Source organism: Myotis nattereri (assembly GCF_964212035.1).
Source record: "Myotis nattereri genome assembly, chromosome: 8".
Classification (NCBI taxonomy): Eukaryota; Metazoa; Chordata; class Mammalia; order Chiroptera; family Vespertilionidae; genus Myotis; species Myotis nattereri.
Window position 1 is genome coordinate 345,308 of NC_138083.1, and position 23,024 is coordinate 368,331.

General features: G+C 49.7%; 1 protein-coding gene across 1 annotated transcript; it reads left to right on the forward strand.

Moving 5' to 3' along the window:
• Positions 1–823: 823 nt before the first annotated feature.
• On the forward strand, positions 824–22,702 carry LOC308523645 (E3 ubiquitin-protein ligase RBBP6-like; the record flags this gene model as incomplete). The annotated part of the gene is given in 4 exon segments (XM_081097666.1): positions 824–3,203; positions 3,206–3,265; positions 9,941–10,118; positions 22,648–22,702. Coding segments are annotated over 4 exon segments (2,673 nt in total).
• Positions 22,703–23,024: the final 322 nt, after the last annotated feature.

Below are 23,024 nucleotides of genomic sequence, written 5' to 3' on the forward strand. Positions count from 1 at the left end.
GGGCGGCCGGCTGATTTGGCTCCTCCCACCACGCTCCCGGACTATAAAAGAAAGCAGGGTCCCCTTGGCAGAGCTTCTCAGCTCCAGGCTGTGGTCGTGATCGTCGTCCTCGTTCTCCAAAGGAGCTTTCAGGGGAGAGATCTTGCGAAGACCCGGTCCCGGGACATAGAAGCCGCTAAGCACCTGGCTAGCACCTGGCTAGGCTGCCGATCCACGGAACGCTGTCTCCGTGTCATTTCTTCTTTGGCGACTCCATCCACACCTTTGGGAACCCCTGGACCTGCTGCCGCTGGACCCCGCCATCTCGGGAGCCGCACCGGGCAGAACAGAAAGGAAGAACTGGTCTTCGCAGTTTCCGGGCCTGTTCTCGCCGTTCTGAGACTAGAGGCGAAGGGAGCGGAAGGTGAGAGAAGCACGGGCACTCGGGTGGGGAAGCGTCCGGGAGCCTCGGCGGCGGCGGCGGTGACAGGCCACCAAGGCCCCTGGCCGCCCGCCAGCGGGGCCTGGGTGGCGAGGCCGTTCCCGGAGCCCGGTGGAGGCCCGCTGCCGGCTTGGTGGAGACGCAGTGCCCCTTGGCGGAGCCCCTGGCCCTCCCGCCCTGGTCCACCCTCCTGCACCTTAAGTGATTCCGTGCTCGAGGTCTGGATTGCGGTTCTCACGCCCCTGCTGTGGGGTGGGGGTGTTGAACCCGAGGCCTGCGGTCCTTCGGTGTCTTGCGGGTGTTCTGTGTATGGGCATATTCTGCTCTTAAGTACACAAATATACATATATTGAGCGTGTCCACGTCTCCACACCCGACCTTAGTTAGGAGTCCTTTGGCACCATGGCCTGTGTGCATTATAAATTCGCTTCCAAACTCAACTATGCCATCGCCACCTTTGATGGGCGGCACATCTCCCTCCGTGACCTAAAGAAGCAGATTATGGGGAGAGAGAAGCTGAAAGCTGCCAACTGCGACCTGCAGATCAGCAACGCGCAGACCGAGGAAGAATACACCGATGACAATGCTCTGATTCCTAAGAACGTATCTGTAATTGTTAGAAGAATTCCTACTGGAGGTGTGAAATCTACAAGCAAGGCGGACGCTATACGTCGCACGGAACCAGTGATGGGCACTTCAACAGTCACTGATGACTCTTCTGCATCTATTTCTGTGGCCCAGCTTACGCAGACTGCCAATCTGGCTGAAGCCAATGCTTCTGAAGAAGATAAAATTAAAGCCATGATGTCGCAATCTGGTCATGCATATGGCCCCGTCAATTGCGTGAAGAAGCCTCTAGGTCCACCACCTCCATCTTATACCTGTTTCCGCTGTGGTAGACCCGGCCATTATATTAAGAACTGCCCAACAAACGGGGATGAACGCTTCGAACCTCGCCCTAGGATTAAAAAGAGCACTGGAATCCCCAGAAGTTTCATGATGGAAGTGAAAGATCCTAACATGAAAGGTGCAAAGCTCACCAACACTGGGACATACGCAATACCGACTATAGAGGCAGAGGCATATGCAATTGGGAAGAAAGAAAGGCCACCTTTCTTACCAGAGGAGCCCTCTTCGTCTTCTGAAAAGGACGACCCTATCCCAGACGAGTTGCTGTGTCCCATCTGCAAAGACATCGTCACTGATGCCGCTGTCATTCCCTGCTGCGCAAACAGCTATTGTGATGAGTGTATAAGAACAGCGCTCTTGGAATCAGAGGACCATACGTGCCCAACGTGTCATCAACATGATGTCTCTCCCGATGCTTTAATTGCCAATAAATTCTTGCGACAGGCTGTTACTAACTTCAAAAATGGAACTGGTGGTTATACAAAAAGACTGCGGAAACAGTTACCCCCACCACCACCCCCGATACCGCCACCGAGACCTCTCATTCAGCGGAATCTACAGCCTCTGATGAGATCTCCAATATCAAGACAGCAAGATCCTCCGATAACTCCAGTGACGTCTTCATCAGGCCACCCGGCTCCCTCTATATCTTCATTAACTTCTAATCAGTCTCCCTTAGCCCCTGCTGTGCCCGGAAATTCATCCACCCCAGTGCCTGTACCTGATATAACTGCAACGGTGTCCATATCAGTCCACCGGGAAAAATCAGATGGGCCTTTCCGGGATTCCGATCATAAAATAGTGCCAGCCGCAGCCCTTGCCTCAGAATATTCAAAGGGAACCTCTTCAATAGCAATGACTGCCCTTGTGGAGGAGAAAGGTTACCCGGTGCCTGTGCTTGGAACCCCATCTTTGCTTGGACAGTCACCACCTGCTGGGTATAGCGTCCCTCCCCCCGGGTTCCCTCCAGCGCCAGCCAATTTGTCAACGCCTTGGGGATCATCAGGAGTGCAGACTGCTCATTCAAATACCATCCCAAAAACACAAGCACCACTTGGGCCCGGGGAAGAATTCTATAGAGAGCAGCGACGGCTAAAAGGAGAGTCTAAATATCCCTATGGTGGTTCCTCATACTCCAGAAGTCCTTCTACTTACCCTAAATCAAGATCTGGTTCAACGCGGTCACCTTCTTATTCCCGATCATCTAGCTGCTCACAATCTCCTTCCTATTCGCCATCACTTCCATACCCCAGAAGGGGCAGAGGCAAGAGTCGGAATTGCCGCCCAAGGTCTAGATCTCATGGATATCGTCGATCTAGGTCAAGGTCACCACTATATAGGCGATGTCCTTCGCGATCAAGGTCCCCTCCAGCATTTAGGGGACAGCCTCCAAATAAACGGACTGTACCACAAGGGGAAACAGGACGTGCACATGTTAATAGATACAGAGAAGTTCCACCACCACATGACAGAAAAGCTTATTATGGCAGGAGTGTTGACTTTAGAGACCCCTTTGAAAACCAGCATTACCGAGAGTGGGAGAGAAAATACAGAGAGTGGTATGACAAATACTACAGAGGTTATGCTGCTGGAGCACAGCCTCGAGCATCAGCAAATGGAGATAACTTTCCCCCAGAGAGCTTTTCACCACCTCATATCAGGAATTCTCCCCTTACAAGGGGCCGCAGAGAAGTTTACTCGGGTGGACAGAGTCGTAGAAGTCGAAACATAGGTGGTAGCAACTCTCCAGAAAAGCTTTCAACAAGAGACAGCCACAATAGGAAGGATAGTACAAAGTCAAAAGAGAAGGAGAGCGACAGTGCTGCAGGAGATGGTAAAGGATGGAAACATAAGGAACATCGAAGGCGGAAGGAAGCGAAGGCCTTCTAAACACAGAGTTGTTAGAACCTTCTGGAAAATCAAGAGAACCTACAAGTCCAGTGATGAGATACGTCCCAGGGGCCAAACAAACAAACAAAAACCCCCACGAACAAACAAACAAACAAAACCAAAAAATAAACAAACAATAGACCCCCACACGCACTCCCACCCCCACACCAATCCACCAACGCCCTCCCCTCCTTGCCCCCGTACCACACACACACACACACACACACACACACACACACACACATACAATGCATCCCTCCCTCCGGGGAATGTATAGCCAGGTGATTGGACTTCCCCAGTTCTGGGAAGGACAAGCAGGGGATGATGTCAGCGAGAAAGCAGGGTCTGAATGGTGCTCATGGATACGGACCGACGGACCATTCAAAGCAAAGAGTTTCCATGCGTGACTGCGGATGTACGTACACACAGACGCACGCACACACACACACACACACTCCTGAACCCACACCCATCCACCAACCCCCCCTTCTAATCTCCCCCCCCAACACACACACACACACATACACACACACACACACACACACACACACACACACACACCACACGGGAGCACAAGGTCTGCTAACAAGATTTCTCCAGAGTGACGCCCCCCTAGGAGGTTTACTGTGGCTTTTTTTTTTTTCTGTGGCTTGGCATGGGCCCACCTGAGCCTGTCTAAATATGCATTGTCCCCTCTTCAATCAAGAAAACGGCGATGCCGCCCCGCCAGGTGTCGAGATGGAGCCCTGCGGGCCTCCTTGGGGACCTGCCCCATCTCTCAATCCTGGGAATCGCTTCGGCGTGCCAGTGGCGCCCCCTACTGTTCCTGGAGTTCCAATGCAAGCCTCGTCCCCAACCCCGACTCCCACCCCCTTCCACAGCCTCCACTGGGGAAGGCAGAGCCAGGTGTCTAAACCTCCCAGGCGTGGGTAGACCCCAGGAGTGGTGGCATGTCCAGTCGGGGGCGCTGTCTGAGAGAAGGCAGGTGTGTGTGTGTGTGTGTGTGTGCGTGTGTGTGTATGTTTGTGTCGGGAGGGGAAGGGGGACGGGGGCGTGGGTAGAAGAGGGGTACTCTCAGATGCCGTCCCACAGTGGAAATCCCCTAGTGCGCCTGCGTGGCTGCGGAGGTACACACATGGAGCACAATGCTCCAGCTCGGAGATTTCTGCCGAGTGACCCGCGTCTAGGAGATTCACTGTGGCTTTTTGCCGGGTGGCTTGGGCCTGTGGATTATATCTGATGCTCAGTGAGATTCTGATCACACCTACAGTACAACTGACCTCTTTGGATTCAATGGTTTTGAAAAACAGACGTCATAGGGCACATCTGAAGGATGGCATCCTATTCATGTCCTAGAGTGGCCTTGTCCCGCTGCCACCCGAGAGGTGGCTTACAAGAAGAGAAAGGAATTCCCTGAGAGGCCAGATGCCAGGGGACACAAATCAAGGTGCGAGCGGGATCCCTTTCTGTCTGGGGGCTCTGGGGAGCATCTCGCCTGCCTCCACCAGCTGCTAGTGGCCTCTGGCGTCCTGGGCTCAGAGCTCCTATACAAAACCATACACATTTTATTCACATCCACCTCATCCTCTGCCTCCCATGACCTCCCGTATCCCCCTCCCCACTCCTGCACACCCCGCCCCACGCCCCTTCCCTTCGAATGCAAATGGGACCGATGTTTGCAACGGATCATTGCCGAAAAATAGAATCAATTGCAATGAATGAAGAGAAATGAGCACAGAAATAAGAAAAAATAACATGAAGTAAAATAAAACACCCCAACATTCTTCACGGGTCCCGGGTCGGAGGAGCCTGCCCAAGAGGCGCCTGTCAAGCACCCCAGGCATCGCAGCCACGTTCAGGAGAACCTTTCCTTGAGATGCGCCACCTGCCCCACCCTAAAGTTGGCGTCACCCAAACAGTGACGCTTCATTCCTGGGAGCGGCTGATTGGTGGGTCTCTCTGGCTCCTCCAACCATGCTCTGGGGCTATAAAAGAAGGGGCGGCAGTGCTTCTCAAGGTCTATCATTCGCAATCCTTCTCAGCCATGGGCGCCTCTGAACGCAGTCTCCGTGCCATTTATCCTTCCCCGAGGAGTCCTCCACACCTTTAGGAATCCCTGGGCCTGGACCCAACATCTGGTGCCCGCACAGGAACAGCTCCGGCCCCGCGCGAGAGTTGAAGGGCCGGCGTGCCGACAAAGTCAACATGTCTCTGGACGACATCATTAGGCTGAACCGGAGCCAGCGGGGCGGCCGCGGCGGGGGCAGGGACCTAGGCCGGGACCGAGGCCGGGCCGGCTCCCAGGGAGGCCGCAGTGACAGAGCGCAGACCGCCGCACCAGTGAGCCCGGGCGGCGGGCCGTTCCGGAAACGGGCGGAGCTCGGCGCCGGCGCCCTACAGCAGCCGAGACAGCTTCCCGGCAAGTGGCAACACGACCGCTTCCGCAGGGGCTTGGGCAGGGGCGCCGGCCTGGTGACCGGGGGGGGGGGGGGGGAGCTGCTTCTGTCCAACCTGGCCTTCGGGGTGTCCGACGCGGAAGTCCAGCAGCTGTTTGCGGAGTCCGGGCCTCTGAAGAAGGCCGGTGTCCACTACCACCGCTCTGGCCGCAGCCTGGGAACAGCCCACGTGCACTTTGAGCGGAAGGCAGACGCCCTGGAAGGCATGAAACAGTACCACGGCGTGCCTTTGGATGGCCGTCCCCTCAACATCCAGCTCCTCACCTCACAGATAGACACGCAGCGCAGGCCGGTACAGAGTGTCAACAGAGGCGGGATGACTACACACCGAGGATCTGGAGGCTTCGGCGAGGGACACCAAAAAGTTGGACGACCAGATGGACGCTTATGACGCGATGATGGACCCCAGCTAAAGCGCGAGCAAGTCAGTCAGTGCTTGCGGGGAGCTGGGCGCCTGGACGTTGTCTGGCGCTGCTTCCCGAGGGCAGGCTGGAGGGGACCTGTGGCCAATTGTGGAGTTGTTTCTTCTGTTTTAAAATAGGATTTAGAACTCATGTAAAGATTTTTAACTTTTTTTTAATTATTATTATTTTTTTTATTTTAATTAAATCTTTATTGTTCAGATTATTACAGTTGTTCCTCTTTTTCCCCCCCATAACTCCCCTCCTCCCAGTTCCCACCCCACCTTCTGCCCTCACTCCCCACCCACTGACCTCGTCCATAGGTGCACCATTTTTGTCCAGTCTCTTCCTGCATCTCCCACACCCCTTTCCCCCCCCAAGAATAGTCAGTCCATTCCCTTTCTATGTCCCTGATTCTATTATGATCACCAGATTATTTCTTCACTTGATTCTTAGACTCACTTGTTGATAGATGCATGTTTGTTGTTCATAATTTGTATCTTTACCTTTTTCTTCTTCTTCCTCTTCTTAAAGGATACCTTTCAGCATTTCATATAATACTGGTTTGGTGGTGATGAACTCCTTTAGCTTTTCCTTATCTGTGAAGCTCTTTATCTGACCTTCAGTTCTGAATGATAGCTTTGCTGGATAAAGTAATCTTGGTTGTAGGTTCTTGGTATTCATCACTTTGAATATTTCTTGCCATTCCCTTCTGGCCTGCAAAGTTTCTGTTGAGAAATCAGCTGACAATCGTATGGGTATTCCCTTGTAGGTAACTGAGTTTCTTTCTCTTGCTGCTTTTAAGATTCTCTCTTTGTCTTTTGCTCTTGGCATTTTAATTATGATGTGTCTTGGTGTGGTCCTCTTTGGATTCCTTTTGTTTGGAGTTCTCTGCGCTTCTTGGACCTGTAAGTCTATTTCTTTCACCAGGTGGGGGAAGTTTTCTGTCATTATTTCTTCAAATAGGTTTTCAATATCTTGCTCTCTCTCATCTTCTGGCACCCCTATAATTCTGATGTTGGTACGCTTGAAGCTGTCCCAGAGGTTCCTTACACTATCTTCGTATTTTCGGATTCTTTTTTCATTTTGCTTTTCTGGTTGGGTGTTTTTTGCTTCTTCGTATTTCAAATCTTTGCCTTGATTCTTGCGCTCCTCTGGTCTGCTGTTGGGAGTCTGTATAGTATTCGTTATTTCAGTCCGTGTATGCTTAATTTCTAATTGGTTCTTTATCATAACATCGAGGGTCTCATTAGATTTCTTGAGAATGTCACTACATTTATCGGCGGCTTCTAGACAGTTCTTAAGAGACCTTAAAAGTGTGGTTCTGAACTCAATATCCTCCATTGATAGTTTTGTCCTGTTTCTTTGTCTCCGCATTTTTTATGCTTTCTTGGTGCACCCCCTAGTGGTCTTTGTGCACAGTCTTGTTGTAGTTAAGCCTTGAATGTTGTCGGCAATACCGGGGGTGATTTGACCTCCAGGCTAACTGGCTATGAGAGTCAGCTGTGTCTGCAGTGGGAGAGCTTCTGTGCTGGATCTCTAGGGCGGTGCTAATCTAGCCTTTGCCTGAGGCTATCCGGCAAATGGCTCTGTGCAGGGCTTGGGTGGGGCGGGTCCCCGGGGATCTACAGGGTGGGCCGGAGTGAGCAGTTATGGCTGCTCTCAGTTCCGTCCCTAGGGGCTCTGCCTCACAGAGTCCCGTCAACGGCTGCAAACCTCGGAGAGAAAGCTGCCTTCGAGTTCCGACCGAAGCCAGACAGTCCCGCTTCTCCCGTTTGAGTCTGGGTCCCTAGAGACTCTCCAGGATCTGGAGCTCAGAGTCTGAAACTCCCTCCCGATTGAAAACAACAACCGCCCTCCGCCACCAGCCCGCTACGCGCGCACTCCGCACCTTACTATTTCACTTCAGCACTGCACCTCCTCTGAGTCTGGGTATGATATTCTCTTTCCTCCTAGTTGTAGAATTTCCACTCATCCAGCCTTCCTGTGGTTCTGGATGATGTCCGTTTCGTCTTTTAGTTGTTTTTGAAGTGGTTGTTCGAGGCAGCAATCTCCGGCATTAACCTATGCCGCCATCTTGGTTTCTCGGTCTAACTTTTATTTCATTAAAAAATTCTGAAAAAGACCTGTTTTGTACCTAGTCATTTTGGGGATAAATTTTACTGGTTGCTGTCGTGGAGGAGGTGGCATTTCGACCTTGGCCATAATAAACAGAATGGGTGTAGAAAAAACAAACAAAGAAAGAAAAAAACTCCTTCCCTCAAAAAAAAAAAAAATTCCTCAAAAAACAAAACAAAACAAAAAAACTCCTTAGAAAATACGTTGATCCAGTCTTTCAATGTTCTGACGCTTCGGCAAGCCCAAATGGCCAGGCCCGGACTTGGTCTCTGGGCGGGGGCCTGACCATTCATCCAGAAAGTTAGCAGGGAGTTGCGGGGGTGGGGGTGGGGGTGGGGGTGGGGGCGTGGGGAGGGTCGACCAGATGGCCCGACTGGGACATAGTCTTTGGCTGTGGATTACCAAGATTGGGTTGACTGGGGCAGGGGCTTGGGGCCGAAGAGCCCGTCCCGCCCTCTGCTGGTCGAGAAGCGCCAATGCAAGCCCCCCTCCTGCAGCCTCCTCTGGGGAAGGCAGAGCCAGGTGACTGGACTTCCCCAGTTCTGGCTGGACAAGAGGGGGGAAGGACAAGCAGGGGACTCTGTCTGCGACAAGGCAGGGGCTGAACGGTGCTCATGGATGTCGACGGACCAATCAAAGCAAGAGTGTCTGTGCGTGACTGCGGATGTACACAGTCAGACGCAAGCACACACGGGCACACACACTCCCACACCCACACCCATCCACCTACCCCCCCGTACCGCATTCCCTCCCCCTCCCCCCCCCCCCCCCCCCCGCCCACGCACACACACAGGGGAGCACAAGGTCCGCTAACAAGATATCTGCTGAGTGGCTCACGCCTGGGAGAGATTTACTGTGGCTTTTTTTCCTTGTGGCTTGTCCCGGGCCCACCCGAGCCTGTCTAAATACGTATTGTCCCCTCTTCGACCCAGAAAACGGCGATGCCGCCCCGCAAGGCGTGGAGACGGAGCCCTGCGCGCCTTCTTGGGCACCTGCCCCATCTCCCAAGTCCTCCCCAAGCCCCGGGAATCGCTTCGGCGGGCCGGTGGCGCCCTCTACTGGTGCTCTAGCGGTGACGCTTCCAGTCCTGGGGGCGGCTGATTGGTGGAGCGGGCGGCCGGCTGATTTGGCTCCTCCCACCACGCTCCCGGGCTATAAAAGAAAGCAGGGTCCTCTTGGCAGAGCTTCTCAGCCCTAGGCTTGTGGTCGCGATCGTCGTCCTCGTTCTCCAAGGGAGCTTTCAGGGGAGAGATGCTGCGCAGACCCCGTCCCGGGACATAGAAGCCGCTAAGCACCTGGCTGGAACCTGGCTGGGCTGCTGCTCAACTGAACGCGCCGTCTCCGTGTCATTCCTTCTTCGTCGACTCCGTCCACACCTTTGGGAATCCCTGGGCCGGGACCCCAACATCTGGTGCCCGCACAGGAACAGCTCCCACGCTGTGCGGGAAGTGAAGGACCGGCGTACGGGCTCCACCCGGGCGGATTCTGGGCCCGCCTTGGCCGACAAAATCAACATGTCTCTGGACGACATCATTAGGCTGAACCAGAGCCAGCGGGGCGGCCGCGGCGGGGGCCGGGACCGAGGCCGGGCCGGCTCCCAGGGAGGCCGCATTGGCGGAGCTCAGTCCGCCGCACCCATGAGCTGGGGCGGCGGGCCCATCCGGAACGAGGCAGCCCTCGTCCGCGGCGCGGCGGGTGGCCGAGGCAGGAACAGGCCGAAACAGCTTCCCCACATGTGGCAACAGGACCTTTTCAACAGCAGCTTCGGCAGGGGCGCCGGCGTGGTGACCAGGGGAAGCTGCTGCTGTCCAACCTGGACTTCGGAGTGTCCGACGTGACATCCAGCTTTGGACTTCAGCTCATAGAGCTTATCGAGATCCTGTTTCTTCCTGGAGGCATGAGGCCCAAGACCAATCAAAGGCAGTGGGTCTGTCTCCGCATGATATTTGGAGACTGCCCCAGTGAAACGATCCTCTCGGCTGAGATAGGAATTCTTTGAATATGACTTCTTACAGTCCTTGTCTGTCCAAATGTAGGGCTTGGAAATGTCAAGATTCTTCTTGAACTGATGTCTCTGGGTTTTGAGTTTTGACTTCTGCTCTTCTAGGGATTGTCCTTGGGTCAAATGGGAACTTGAACAGTCCAGAAATCCTAGGTATGGCAATGATGGCGATTGACATGGCATCATCAGGGTTCCAGAGAGAGTGTGGTCCTCAGTGAAGGCTCTCATCTGGTCCCCCTTAAGGGTCCCCATCTGACCCCCATCGAGAGTCTTGTCACTGCTGTGTGTTGTCACCTGGCCCCTAGTGAAGGTCTGGTTCCCAGTGAAGGTCAGTGGATAGCCTCCTTTAAGAGCTGTCATCTGGCCTGGCCCCTAGTGAAGGTCTGGTTCCCAGTGAAGGTCAGTGGATAGCCTCCTTTAAGAGCTGTCATCTGGCCCCCACCGCAGGTCATCTGGCCTCCATAACGGGTCTGGTATCCACTGAAGGTCATCTGGCCTCCATAAGGGGTCTGGTTTCAACCGAAGGTCATCTGGCCTCCATTCCTGGTCTGCTTGTCAGATAACTGAACTAGATATTCAGCTGTGGGATCCACCATTTCATCGAGCACGGTCAGGAGCCACTGTGTCTGGAGGTAAGGTGAGCTGGCAAGCAGTTGCTGGGTGCAGGGCCCGGCACTTATGGAGCCGCAGCCAGATGCGCTGCGTGCCTATTGGCCCCTTCGCTTGCCACGCCCGTCAGGGCGGAGCCCAGCGCATGGCTGTAATTCGCTTAGGGAACACGGATGCATGCTTGGCCTGACGTCGCTGTTGCAGTCCTTCCCCGTGTTCCCATCGTCGGGGGAAGCGTTTGACAGGGTTTAGCCCACCTCTTCCTCCGCACCATTCTACCTGGTGGACTCTGTGTCTGTCATCAGATGAAGCAGAAACCGCGTGAGACTGTCTTTCGCATCTTTGTATCCCCACCTTAGCACAGGGCTTAGTGCACAGGGGCTAACAGACTTGAACCACTCTTTATGTGCCAGGCCCTGTGTTAAGCATTTCCATCAAATCATCTTATTCATTTCTCATTACAAACCTCTGAGGGCAGGAAGTAGTTTGGTTTGTCCATTAGTACAGATTAAGGACATGAGGTTGATTTTAAAAATTCTAAAAACTTGCCCAGGTCACCCAGGAGATGTCAGAGCTGAGCCTGAACCCAGGTCTGTCTTGAGCCAGAGCCGGTGGCCCGAGCTGTGAAATGGTCCTGACCAGCACGAGTCAGGGTGGGTCAGCATTTGCAAAGGCCGTGTGGCTCTTTTAATGACCGAACTAGTGCAGGAAAATTACCACCAAGTGATCTCATGGTTGTGTGTTTCTTTTTCCCCTTAAAATATTATCAGCTATGGGGGGAGTTCAGTAACTAACTCTGAGATGTGTCACACAAGTGAAGAACTTGGTTCTCTGACATCGTTCTTTCTCTCAAGGCGGTAAAACAGTGCCTTTTCCTTAGAGTTAGACTTGCCACCTCAGGGCAATAAGGCGATTTAACACCCCTCAGCTCAGCAGCAGTGCGGGGCCACCAGGCACAGGGGCCGAGTAGAGGCGTGTCCTGCTGTTCAGGAGCTTGCCCGCAGCCTGGGCGCTGAGCACTGTTCCTTAGGTGGTCATTCTACTTATAGGTTCCCCCATGGCAGGCAACCCCTCTCCCGTTTGTGTATGAATAGCTACAAAAGGAGCTGGTTTTTCTAAAGGTCATTCCTCCTCCTCCTCCTCCTCCCTCAACTCCATCTGTCCTTCTGTCTTTTCTTCCTACCTTCCAACCATTACCTACTGCGCATTTGCTAGAGCTTCTAGATTTGGAGGATACGGTGGGCAATAGATGAAGTCCTTGCCCTTGTGCCGCTAATGTTCTGGTGGAGAAGATTTCCTTCCTAGCCAAAATGCCCTGTGCCATCACCACAGGACTCTGAAGAAGAAATCCTATCTCTAATGACATCCCCGAGGAAGCTAGATTTTACACACCTGTCAGTACACGGGGAATTGCTTGAACATGACCCATGAGACAAGCAGCAACCACCTTTGGCTTTATCAATACATTGAGCCTGTGCACAGCTCCAAGCACTTCAAGGTTTATGCCACAGAGGGAGGAAAAAGCCACCCTCATGTCATCGATAAGGAGAACCAGTGTACAAAACACCAAATGTCAGATCTCTGTAGGATTGTCATCCTGAGGACACTTGTCAAGCAGTTGCCCACAGGAGTCATCTCACTTAATTTTTGGGTCAGCATCTTGGCTAAGCCGATTTTATAAATGATTCAAACTATGTCTCAGGGCAGGAAGTAGAAGCAAGAAACCTTCACAGCGCCAACTCGGGGCAAAGAAGATAAAATCTCTCAGAGCGATGGGTCCCTCCTCACAAGTGAAGGGCACGTGCGAAGGTGTAAACAGGGTGAGCCTGGCTGCTGTCTAAGATGTTATTCACTGAAAGATGCTAGCAGTTTGGGCTCAGGGAAAGGAGGAAAAACAAAGATGCCTGGGAAGTAAAGCCATGCCTATACTTCATAACTTTGGTTTTATGGAGAAACAATCTACTGAAGTTGAAAGAATCCCCTAAAACTGGGTGTAAGTTGACAACTGGGGTGTTCCAGCTGTTGAATTTACAGCCTTTCAGCTCCAAATCCACCCTTCACGGCCCTGCTTGTGATGCTGGAGGTGGACCTTGGGGACGCCTCCTCCGCCAGGTATCGCATGATGCTGGGATTTGTCAGGGAAGGCAGGTGGGAGCTGCAGGAGCAGGACAGGAGGCGACTTCTCTTCTGGGTTCTGGCACCTTTCCTTTCTTCCTGTTCCTGCAGCACAGAGGACCTGCTGTGGCGCTCACCTGGATCAGTTCAGCATCAGCTTCCAGGTGGTTCTCAGGAGGCTCTAGAGCCCCAGCCAGCTTCCCAGCTGGACCCTAAATGTGCCCATAGCGTTTATCAGCACCTCACTGCTAGCGGAGGGCTACAGCCAGACTCTCACTAAGGTGGAATCACCACTTTAAGGGGAGAAGACCCTGGTCCACATGAGTTCCTTCCTTGGGAAGCCTATCTCAGTCCTAGGCAGTAGCTGCTCCTTGTGTCTGCTCTCCCTGTAATCCTGAGAGTTTCTTAACCCGTCATAGTAACACATCCTCTGCTACTAGTTAATAGTTCTTCCTATTATACTTTCGCTCTTCAAATTACTGGTCATTTCTGTTTTCTGGCTGGCTGGACCTTGATTACGATACTCATATTCACCAGCAGTGTGTATTTATGTTCACCAAAAGGCAAGTACAAGACATTTCTTAGCCCTAGCCAGGTTGGCTCAGAGGATAGAGCATCGGCCCACAGACCAAAGTGTCCTAGGTTTGATTCTGGTCAAGGGCTGGTACTTTCATTGCAGGCTAGTCCCTGGCTCATGCCCTGGTCAGGGCTCACACAGGAGGCAACCAATCGATGTGTTTCTCTCACATCGATGCTACTCTCTGTCTTTCCACCTCTCTTCTAATCTCCCTAAAAGTCAATGGGAAAATATTCTCGCGTGAGGATTAAGAAACAAACAAACAAAAATTTCTTAGTGCACTATTCATAGTAGCCCAAATCACCATCTCCAGAAGAAGTGACACATAAAGTGAGGTAGATTCGTACAAGGTGCATTTATGTCAGTGCTATACAGCAATGCCAATGAATGAACTACAAATACATGTAACAACACAGATGAGCCGACAAACATAATGCTGAGTGAAAGCAGGAACCAAAGAAAACATTCTGTATGATTCCATTTATATAAAACTGCCCAAACAGGCAAAACTAACCTCGAGTGCTAGGAAGAAAAGCAGTTATCCCCAGAGTATGGCGAGCAGCTATAGGGTTAAGTCTTGGACTGACCTGTTGGCAAAGTCACAAAGAAGTCCCAGTTTAGAGGGCACAGTCCTCTTAGCATAATTAGGCTTGACCTTATAATGCTCCCTAGATCTTATCTGGGAAGCTAATGGGCTGAGGGAGGTGCAGGAAGTGCTGCCAAAACAAGTGAAACTCACAAGAACAGTGTAACTATGGTAACCAGTACCTTGTTTACCTCTGACTATAAAATAAAGGCTCAGCTTGCCTCTGGATCTCTCTGTGGCCTCAGCCAGGTATAGAGAAGATCCACGGAGAATAAAGAGAGAACCTGGCTATGCTGATCATCTGAAAGCAGTCTCCGTGTAAATCATTCTTTGCCATTCACACCTTTGGGAACCTCTGGCCCGCTGGGGCTGGACCCTGGCACCAGAGGGGGTCAGTGATTGGAAGGGGCAAAGGCACTTCTGAGATGCTGGGAATGTTCTGTTTCCTGCCAATGCCTTTTTGAGGTTCCCATTTTTAAAAATTCATCAGACTGAAAAATATTACATATTTATTGACTTTGTGAGGTGTGAATTATTTTACTCAACTAAGAAGTCAAGCTCATTTGTTTACTCAACAAAAAGTGTACACACATATTAGATACCAGTCACTATATATGATGCTAAGGATCTAGAGATGAATTAGTTATTCTCGATTCTGGTCCGTCATGGGCATGAGCTAGAGTAGGAGGAAGACTGACATGAAAACAGATAACTACAATGCCCCCTGATTCTGGGAATGGTTTAGGGATGGATGGAGCGCTGGAGCTATAGAGGAAGAAGCTGTGGATGATGCATTGGAAAGCTACACATAGAAAGCTTCTGTGAACAGAACGTTCCTCCCTTCAGACATAACATTGTCGAAGATTGTCAAATAAGCAGTTGGAAACTTTGATTTAAGACATGAGGAAGATTGGGGCTGTACATATATGTATGTGTAGGTTCACTGTTCCATATGGTGATGGTTGAAGTTGCAGAGATGAGATCACCAATAGAATGTGTTTGGGCAAAAAAGGAAGGGACAGATGATGGAACTCTGAAAGGAGAATTTGAGTGGATGGAGAAGGAAAAGCCTGCAAAGAAAACTAAAAAAAAAAAAAAAAAAAAAAAAGGTAAGCCAGAGAAGTAGAAAGAGAAAGATGGGACTTGTGTCTTATGAGCAGAGGGACAAGAGAATGTCAGAACATTGAGTTTCATTGTCAAAAGCCATTTGCAAGATCAAGTAAGACTGGTAGAGTAAGTTCTCACTTAACATCATTGATAGGTTCTTGGAAACTGTGACTTCAAGTGAAACAATGTATGTAATGGCACACACAAGCTAATTAGTAAAATTCTGTGGCACACCAAAAAAAAATATATATTTTTTTGTCAATCTGACAAAAAGAAAACAGGTAAAATTTTGGTTCATTCACACCAGACAGCTATTGTTGTGTTGGCTGTTGTCATTTTTAGAAATTTGATAATCTAAAGGAAAAGAGGTTAGTGTCCCGACTAAATAGTCAGGTGCTTCACATTTTCAAAATTCTTGCAGCATACCAGTGTGCTTTTGACGGCACATGGGCTGAAAATCGCTGCCATAGGCTAACTGATACACGCAAGAATTAAGTTGTAATGGCATCTTAGGAACGTTATAACTAAACATTAAATGAAACGATACTCAGAGACCTGCTGTATATGGTTTTGACAAAGAGGTCAGTAGAAGTCAAAATGAAACTGTTTTTAAAAATCTGGCTTTGATCAGAATAAAAAAGGCTATGACTATTGTTAGGTTAGGTGGCTCAGGAGGCAGTGCAAGAAATAGAGAGTCCAGTGAATCAGAAAAGAAAGGAAAGGAAACGGTTTATTTCTGCGTCCCCGGGAGACCCACGTACCCCAAGGACAGGGCGCGTGGATTCACACCAACAGGGAGGGGGAAGCTTTTTTTATACTGCAGTTGGGTGAGGGGCAGGGACATGAGCTGAGGAATTCTCTGCCGCAGGGGTGGGCGGGGGTATTCAGAAAGAAGTCAGTATCTGTGTGGGGGTAACTGAGAGCCCCCTGGCTAAAGGGATTAAGGGAGAAGAAGCCGGTATCTGTGTCTGGCACGTTGATCTGTGAGAAATTCCAGGGGAAGTCCATTGTCTCATCACATGTCGGCATGCATCTGATCCTGGGCTCTCTCCGACCTAACAACTATAGATTAGTCTTTGGCGATATTTGGTGGTGAAGTGAAGGAGAAAGGTGAATTACTTTGAGCATGATGGTAGGCTTAGGGGAAGGAGAGAACTAAGCCACCGTTGGGTGGCAGGAGGTCCCAAAGTCAATGGGGTGGGGAGAGGAGTCTCCAGAGACGGTTGTTGTAAAGGCGTCTGCTCTTCTAAGCGAGGGCCACAGACGGGTAGCACCAGCAGCACCTGGGAACTTGCTAGAGATGCCAAATCTCAGGGCAAACTGCAGGTGTAATGAAGCAGAATCCACATTTTCACAAGATCCCCAGGTGATCACAGCTTGTGACCCTCACAACAAGCGGTGAGATGGGCATTACTGCTCCCGTTTTCACCAATAATGAGATAAGGCTCCAAGAAGTTGCCTGAGATAGCACAGCTGATTAGCAGCTGAGCCAGCATTCAATCCCAGCACTTTCTGACGCCAATGCTCCTTTCAAAAGGTAGAAGAGTAAGCTCAGAGGAGCTTTTGCTTCACTCCATTCAGAATTGTTTCAGATGCTAGGACGCCGCCCCGATCAATCACAGACAGGTCTGCAGCTCTAGCGCCGCCGCTGTGTTTGCTGAGACCAGGACGCTCACATCGCTCTCTGAGCCCTTGGCTTCCTCGCCAGAAATCACCGCGGCAGGGTTGAACTTCACTTCCCAACAAACCCTGCGGCTTCCTATCGCGAGAGGCATGACGGGAACCTCGCTGCTCTCTCTTCTGGAGTGGAGGGTCCCAGCAGCGGCGGGACGCGTCCCAGCACGGCGTAAAGGGCGCGCGGCATCCTGGGATATGTAGTCCGCCTGGAACCAGAGCGCCCCCTCCGATGAATGGGGCGGGGCTGACAGTGAACCGCAGCTCCTCCGGCCGGGAGCGTTGGGCGGCGCCGGGGCAGAGCGGCGCCCCGGGAAGGGACGAAGTTCGGTGCCCGCCGAGGCAGTGGTCTAGGCGGGCGCTTTCTCCGCGCGCGCTCCCCTTCCCCGCGCCGCTCTCCGCGTGGGCCTGGTGGTCGCCGGCTGTTGCAGTAACGTGATCCCCCTGGAGCTCCTGGTCAGGTGAGTGCCCCCCTCGGCTCCCGGGGCGGCACCGAGAAAGCCGGAGGGGCGTCCGCACGCGTCGCGGGGCGGCTCTGCGCTCCTGGAACCCCGAGAGTCCACTCCTTCATCCCGCGCTCCGCCCGCTGTCCCACCAAATAGTTTCACAGCGTCGCTCGCAGAAACACTCGGGGTGTTGCTGACATCACCCCCTTTCCACACACCGGGGGGTGGAATCCGGGGAGATTTCTCACGTGATGGCCTCGGGTTGGCAGGAGCTTGTGGCAGACCCCAAGGTGCCTTTAGCTCTTTTCTCGGGTAATAATGCCACGTTTGGCTACAGCAAAGCTTTCCGACTTATAACGCAGTCTGGTTTTGCACACACTGCAAAGAAAGTGTCATGTGTATTCAAGTGCCTCCAAAGCATTTGTTTTGCTATCCTTACAGATCAGATGGCCATGAGGACTTTGCTCAAACATTACCTCTCAGTGATGTAGGTGAATCAGTTCTTATTTATGTATATGGTCCGTCTGGTTGACCTAAGAGAGCATTTCTAGCTTTAAGATATTAGTCTTTAAATTGGGAGACATGCATTTTGAGACCTAACTTTCTAAATTAAGACTGGGGGAGTGGATAAAAACAGCTGTGGTACATTTATACAGTGGAATACTACTTGGCTGTAAAAAAGAAGAAAATCTGACCTTTTGCAACAGCATGGATGGACTTGGGGAGTATTATGCTAAGTCACATGAGCCAGTCAGAGAAAGACAAATACCATATGATCTCAGGTATATGTGGAATATAATCAACACAAGCATAGGTACATAACAGATTGACAGCTGTCAGAGGGGAGGAGAGTTGAGGGCTGGGTGAAAAAAGGTGAAGGGATTAAGAAAAAAAATATATATATGACACATAGGCAGGAACAACAGTATGGTGATAGCCAGGTGGAAAGGAGGGGTTGGGAGGTAGAAGTGGGCAAAGAAGAGGTAAGTGGGAACAGAAATATACTTGACTTTGGGTGGTGAGTGCAGGATGCAGGTGATGTTTTTATTGAGTTGTACACTTGAAACCTGTATGGTTTTATTAACCAGTGTCACCCCAATAAATTCAATTAAAAAAGAAAAAAGAATTGGGGTGCCAAATGGAAGCTTCCAGTGGTGAGCAGGAGGTACTACACACAGATGTCAAATTTTAATGTTGCACACCTGAAACTTATGCAATGTTAGCTAAAAGAAAGAAATAGAGGGGGGGGGGAGAAGAAAAGAAAAGAAAAAAGAGAAGAAGAAAAGAAAAGGAAGAAAAGAATGGCTTCACCAAAGGGAAACTAGGATGGCATGCAAATAATGTTGAGTAATAATGTGCAATGTTCAGTGGGTGCAAACTGTTACAGAAAAAGCACCAGGTGTCCTGAAAAAGGCTCAGGACTGAAAAATCTCAAAATTATGAACTTCATTCTTGGCTCAGTCATACCCAGGTTGGGTGACCTTTTCAGATCATTTCGCTTCTCTGGACCTCCTGCTCCTGCTGTAAAATGCTACTTATGGCGCTATGTACCATCATGTTTCTGAGTCTACACGTTATCTCCATTGACCCTCAGGACAGTCTGTGTCCAGTATAAGTCAAGAATTATAATGTCTGTTTTACTGAAAATGGAACAGTTCCCAAGAAGTTAGATGTCTTTTACTTCTTGTAAGTGGCAGAGACAAAACTGGAATCCAGGGTATCTAAACTCCTAGTCCAGTGGTTCTCAACCTGTGGGTTGCAAACAATGAAAATACATCCTGCATATCAGATATTTACATTACGATTCATAACAGTAGCAAAATTACTGAAGTAGCAATGAAAATAATTTTATGGTTGGTGGTCACCACAACATGAGGAACTGTATTAAAGGGTTGCGGCATTAGGAAGGTTGAGAACCTGTTAATTTTGAACTTGAGCAGGATATAGGTTTTGGTTACCCAGTTTCTCATGTGGTGCTCATTAAAAATGTATTTTATTTTCCTGATACCATTGATTAAGCCATTCTGAAGCAACCAGTTTATTTAAGGTAAACTCTGTGTGGGGTTAATTTTTGGAGTTACTCTGCTTGCCAGCCTGCTCACCCTCAACTGCCCCCCAGACACTCTTCAGGGTGGGGGTTTCTGCTGGGGGGCGTGGCCAACCTGGGTGAGGGGCTGATGGCCGTTTGCAGGCCGGCCAAGCCCCCGGCTTTGTCCAGAAGGACGTCTGGAAGGTCTCTGGAAGGTCTCCTGGTCTAATTAGCATATTACTCTTTTATTAGTATAGATTATTTAATAAACTACTCTGAAATAGATTTTCAGTTTCCTGCTTCTATCTATTAATCATCTTATTCAACGTTTTGTGTACTTTTGTGTTTTTGTTTCCAGTAGAAGACCTTGCCAGCCTGATCGCTCCCAACTTCCCCCCTGCTGGCCTGCTCACCCCCAACTGCCCCCCACTGCCGGCCTGCTCGTCCCCAACTGCACCCCTGCTGGCCTGCTCGCTCCCAATTGCCTCCCACTTCTGGCCTGCTTGCCCCCAACTGGCCCCCCTTGCCAACCTGCTCACCCCCAGCTGCCCACCCCCCGTCAGCCAGACCTCCCCCAACTGCCCTCCTCTCCTGGCCTGATTGCCCCTAACTGCCTCTGCCTCGGCCCCGCTGCCATGGCTTTGTCCGGAAAGACATCTGGAAGGTCTCCCGGAAGGTCTCCCAGTCTAATTAGCATGTTACCCTTTTATTAGTATAGATAGAGGCCTGGTGCACGTGTGGGGGCCCGCTGGTCTACCCTGAAGGGGGTCCTGGATCAGGGTGGGGGTCCCCTTGAGGGGCGTGGCCAGCCTGGGTGAGGGGCTGAGGGCCGTTTTCAGGCTGGCCAGACACTCTTCAGGGTGGGGGTTTCTGCTGGGGGGCGTGGCCAACCTGGGTGAGGGGCTGATGGCCGTTTGCAGGCCGGCCAAGCCCCCGGCTTTGTCCAGAAGGACGTCTGGAAGGTCTCTGGAAGGTCTCCTGGTCTAATTAGCATATTACTCTTTTATTAGTATAGATTATTTAATAAACTACTCTGAAATAGATTTTCAGTTTCCTGCTTCTATCTATTAATCATCTTATTCAACGTTTTCTGTACTTTTGTGTTTTTGTTTCCAGTAGAAGACCTCCTTTCAACATTTCTTATGTGCAGTCTTCTGGTGGTAAATTTTCTCAGCTTTTGTCTGTCTTGGAAAGCCTTTATTTCTTCTTAATGTCTAAAGGATAACTTTACTGAATATCTTATCCTTTGCTGATGGGTTCCTCTCTTTCAATATTTTAAATATTTTCTTTCACTCTCTCCTCTCTTGTAGTGTTGCTACTGAAAACGTTACAGAAAAATCTGGTAATGATCATCTAATGGAGTTTCCTTTGTTGGTTAATCTTTATGTTCCCTGGCTGCCTTAAGAATTTTTTCTTTGTCATTAATTTTTGACAGTTTGAATAAAATGATTCTTGGAGAAGGTTTTTTTGCATTGATATAATTAGGTGTTCTGTTAGCTTTCTCTATTCTAACATCTAGTTCTTTGCATAGGCTTGGAAGTTCTTGTCAATTATTTCTTTAAGTGGGATCTCTGTTCCCTCCTCTCTCTCTTCTCCTTCTGGTATACCATATCTATTATCCTTATATTGCTTATATTTTTAATTTTTTTAAAAAAATATATTTTATTGATTTTTTACAGAGAGGAAGGGAGAGAGATAGAGAGCCAGAAACATCGATGAGAGAGAAACATCGATCAGCTGCCTCCCGCACATCTCCCACTGGGGATGTGCCCGCAACCCAGGCACATGCCCTTGACCGGAATCGAACCTAGGACCCTTCAGTCTGCAGGCCGATGCTCTATCCACTGAGCCAAACCGTTTTTGGCTTATTTTTTAAATTTTAACTCCCAGTTCTCTCTCTTCTTCACGGGTTATTTCTAGGTTTCTCTCTTCAAGTTCCCTAATTCTTTTTTTAAAATATATTTTTGTAGATTTCAGAGAGGAAAGGAGAGGGAGAGAGAGAGAGAAACATCAATGATGAGAAAGAATCATTGATTGGCTGCCTCCTGCACACCCTTCTCTAGGAATCGAGCCTGCAACCTGGTCATGTGCTCTGACCGGGAATTGAACTGTGACCTCCTGGTTCATAGGTTGATGCTCAACTGCTCAGCCATGCTGGCCTGGCAAGTTCCCTAATTCTTTTTTTTCCATCTGGTCTGCTCTGTTTCCAATGCTCTCTAGTGCATTCTTTATCTCTTTAATTGAGTTCTTCAGCTCCAGAATGTGTTTCTTATAGTTTGAATCTCTTTGGTAAAGTACTGCTTTTGCTCATTAATTGTATTCCTGAACTTATTGACTTGCCTTTCTGAGTTTTCTTGTATATTGTTGAGTTTCTTTGTAATTGCAGTCTTGAATTCTCTGTCATTTAAACCACAGTCTTCCATGCCTTTGAGTTTGATTCCTGGAGATTTTTCATTTTCTTTCTGTGCTCCCAAGTTACCCTGTTGTTCATGGTATTTGATGGGTTGTTTCTCTGTGTGTGCATTTGAGGTAGAGATCTTATGGCTCTGCTCCACCCCTACATTAATGGCTTCCCAGCCACCTCTATACCCAGCTTTGCCTTAATGGGGAGGGCGGAAGGGAGATGCCTTTTCTAGGAAGGAAACTGCTTCTGCCCCTCTGACCCTCCAGGTTGTAGTGTGAGGGCTGCAGCCAGACTTCTCCCCCACTCTTGTGCTCCTTGCTCGCTGGAGCCAGGATGGGCACCAAACTGCATCTGTGGTCACGTCCCTGTCCTTCCCCTGTCCCCCCTCCCCTCCTGTCCTTCCCCCATCCCACCTTCCCTACTCATTTCAACATGCCCACCTTCAGATGTGCTAATGCATAGATCTTTCAGGTGTATTTGTGTGCTGAGCAGGGGATCTTTGTTGAGTTATAATTTTCTTGAGATAAATTTAAGAGGAGAAACAATGGAGTCTTCTCACTCTTCCATGATGCTGATGTCATCTCTCCCCATTTACTTTTAAAAACCTATTGCTATTAGGTAACATTTTTTGAAGCCTAGTTTTTAGTTGCTAGGTATACTTGAAGCATATTAAAATAGTGTTTCTTGAAACATACTCTATAATTTAAACTTTTTCCATGTTAGTTTGGCTTTGTGAAGTATTTTTATAGGTACTTATTATTCTACTCAAATTATAATAGTGATACAATTTTAATAAAGAGGAAATAAGCAAAATACTTTTAACTAGAGGTATTTATTTCCTTCTCTATTTGATTTTCTTGAACTAGTAGATTCTGTGTGCAAGCTGTTGCCTCTGCATTTCAGATACTATGCCGTCATGGTGACTGTGTTCTTCATGGTCAGCGTGGTGAACAGCTGAACCTCAACATCGCCATGCCCCTGCACATGATGTTCAGACCTGCGAGTACTGCTGCTCAGATCAGTGAGCAGAGGCTGACTGTCGTCTGAGAAGGCCAAAAGAGAGCAATGTGCATGTGGATGGTTTACTTTTATCTGTCTCAGGTCTTCTGGGTGACTGATAAAAGGAAAGTTAACATTTTCCTGAGAAACAGATTTTAATTTCCTTCATCTGGTTGATTTTATATTCAAACTTCCTATGAATGTTCTTTAACATTTCTCATCACTTTTTGTTTCTTTCTTACATAAAATTACATTTATTTCTAGTAAATGAAATGGACCCT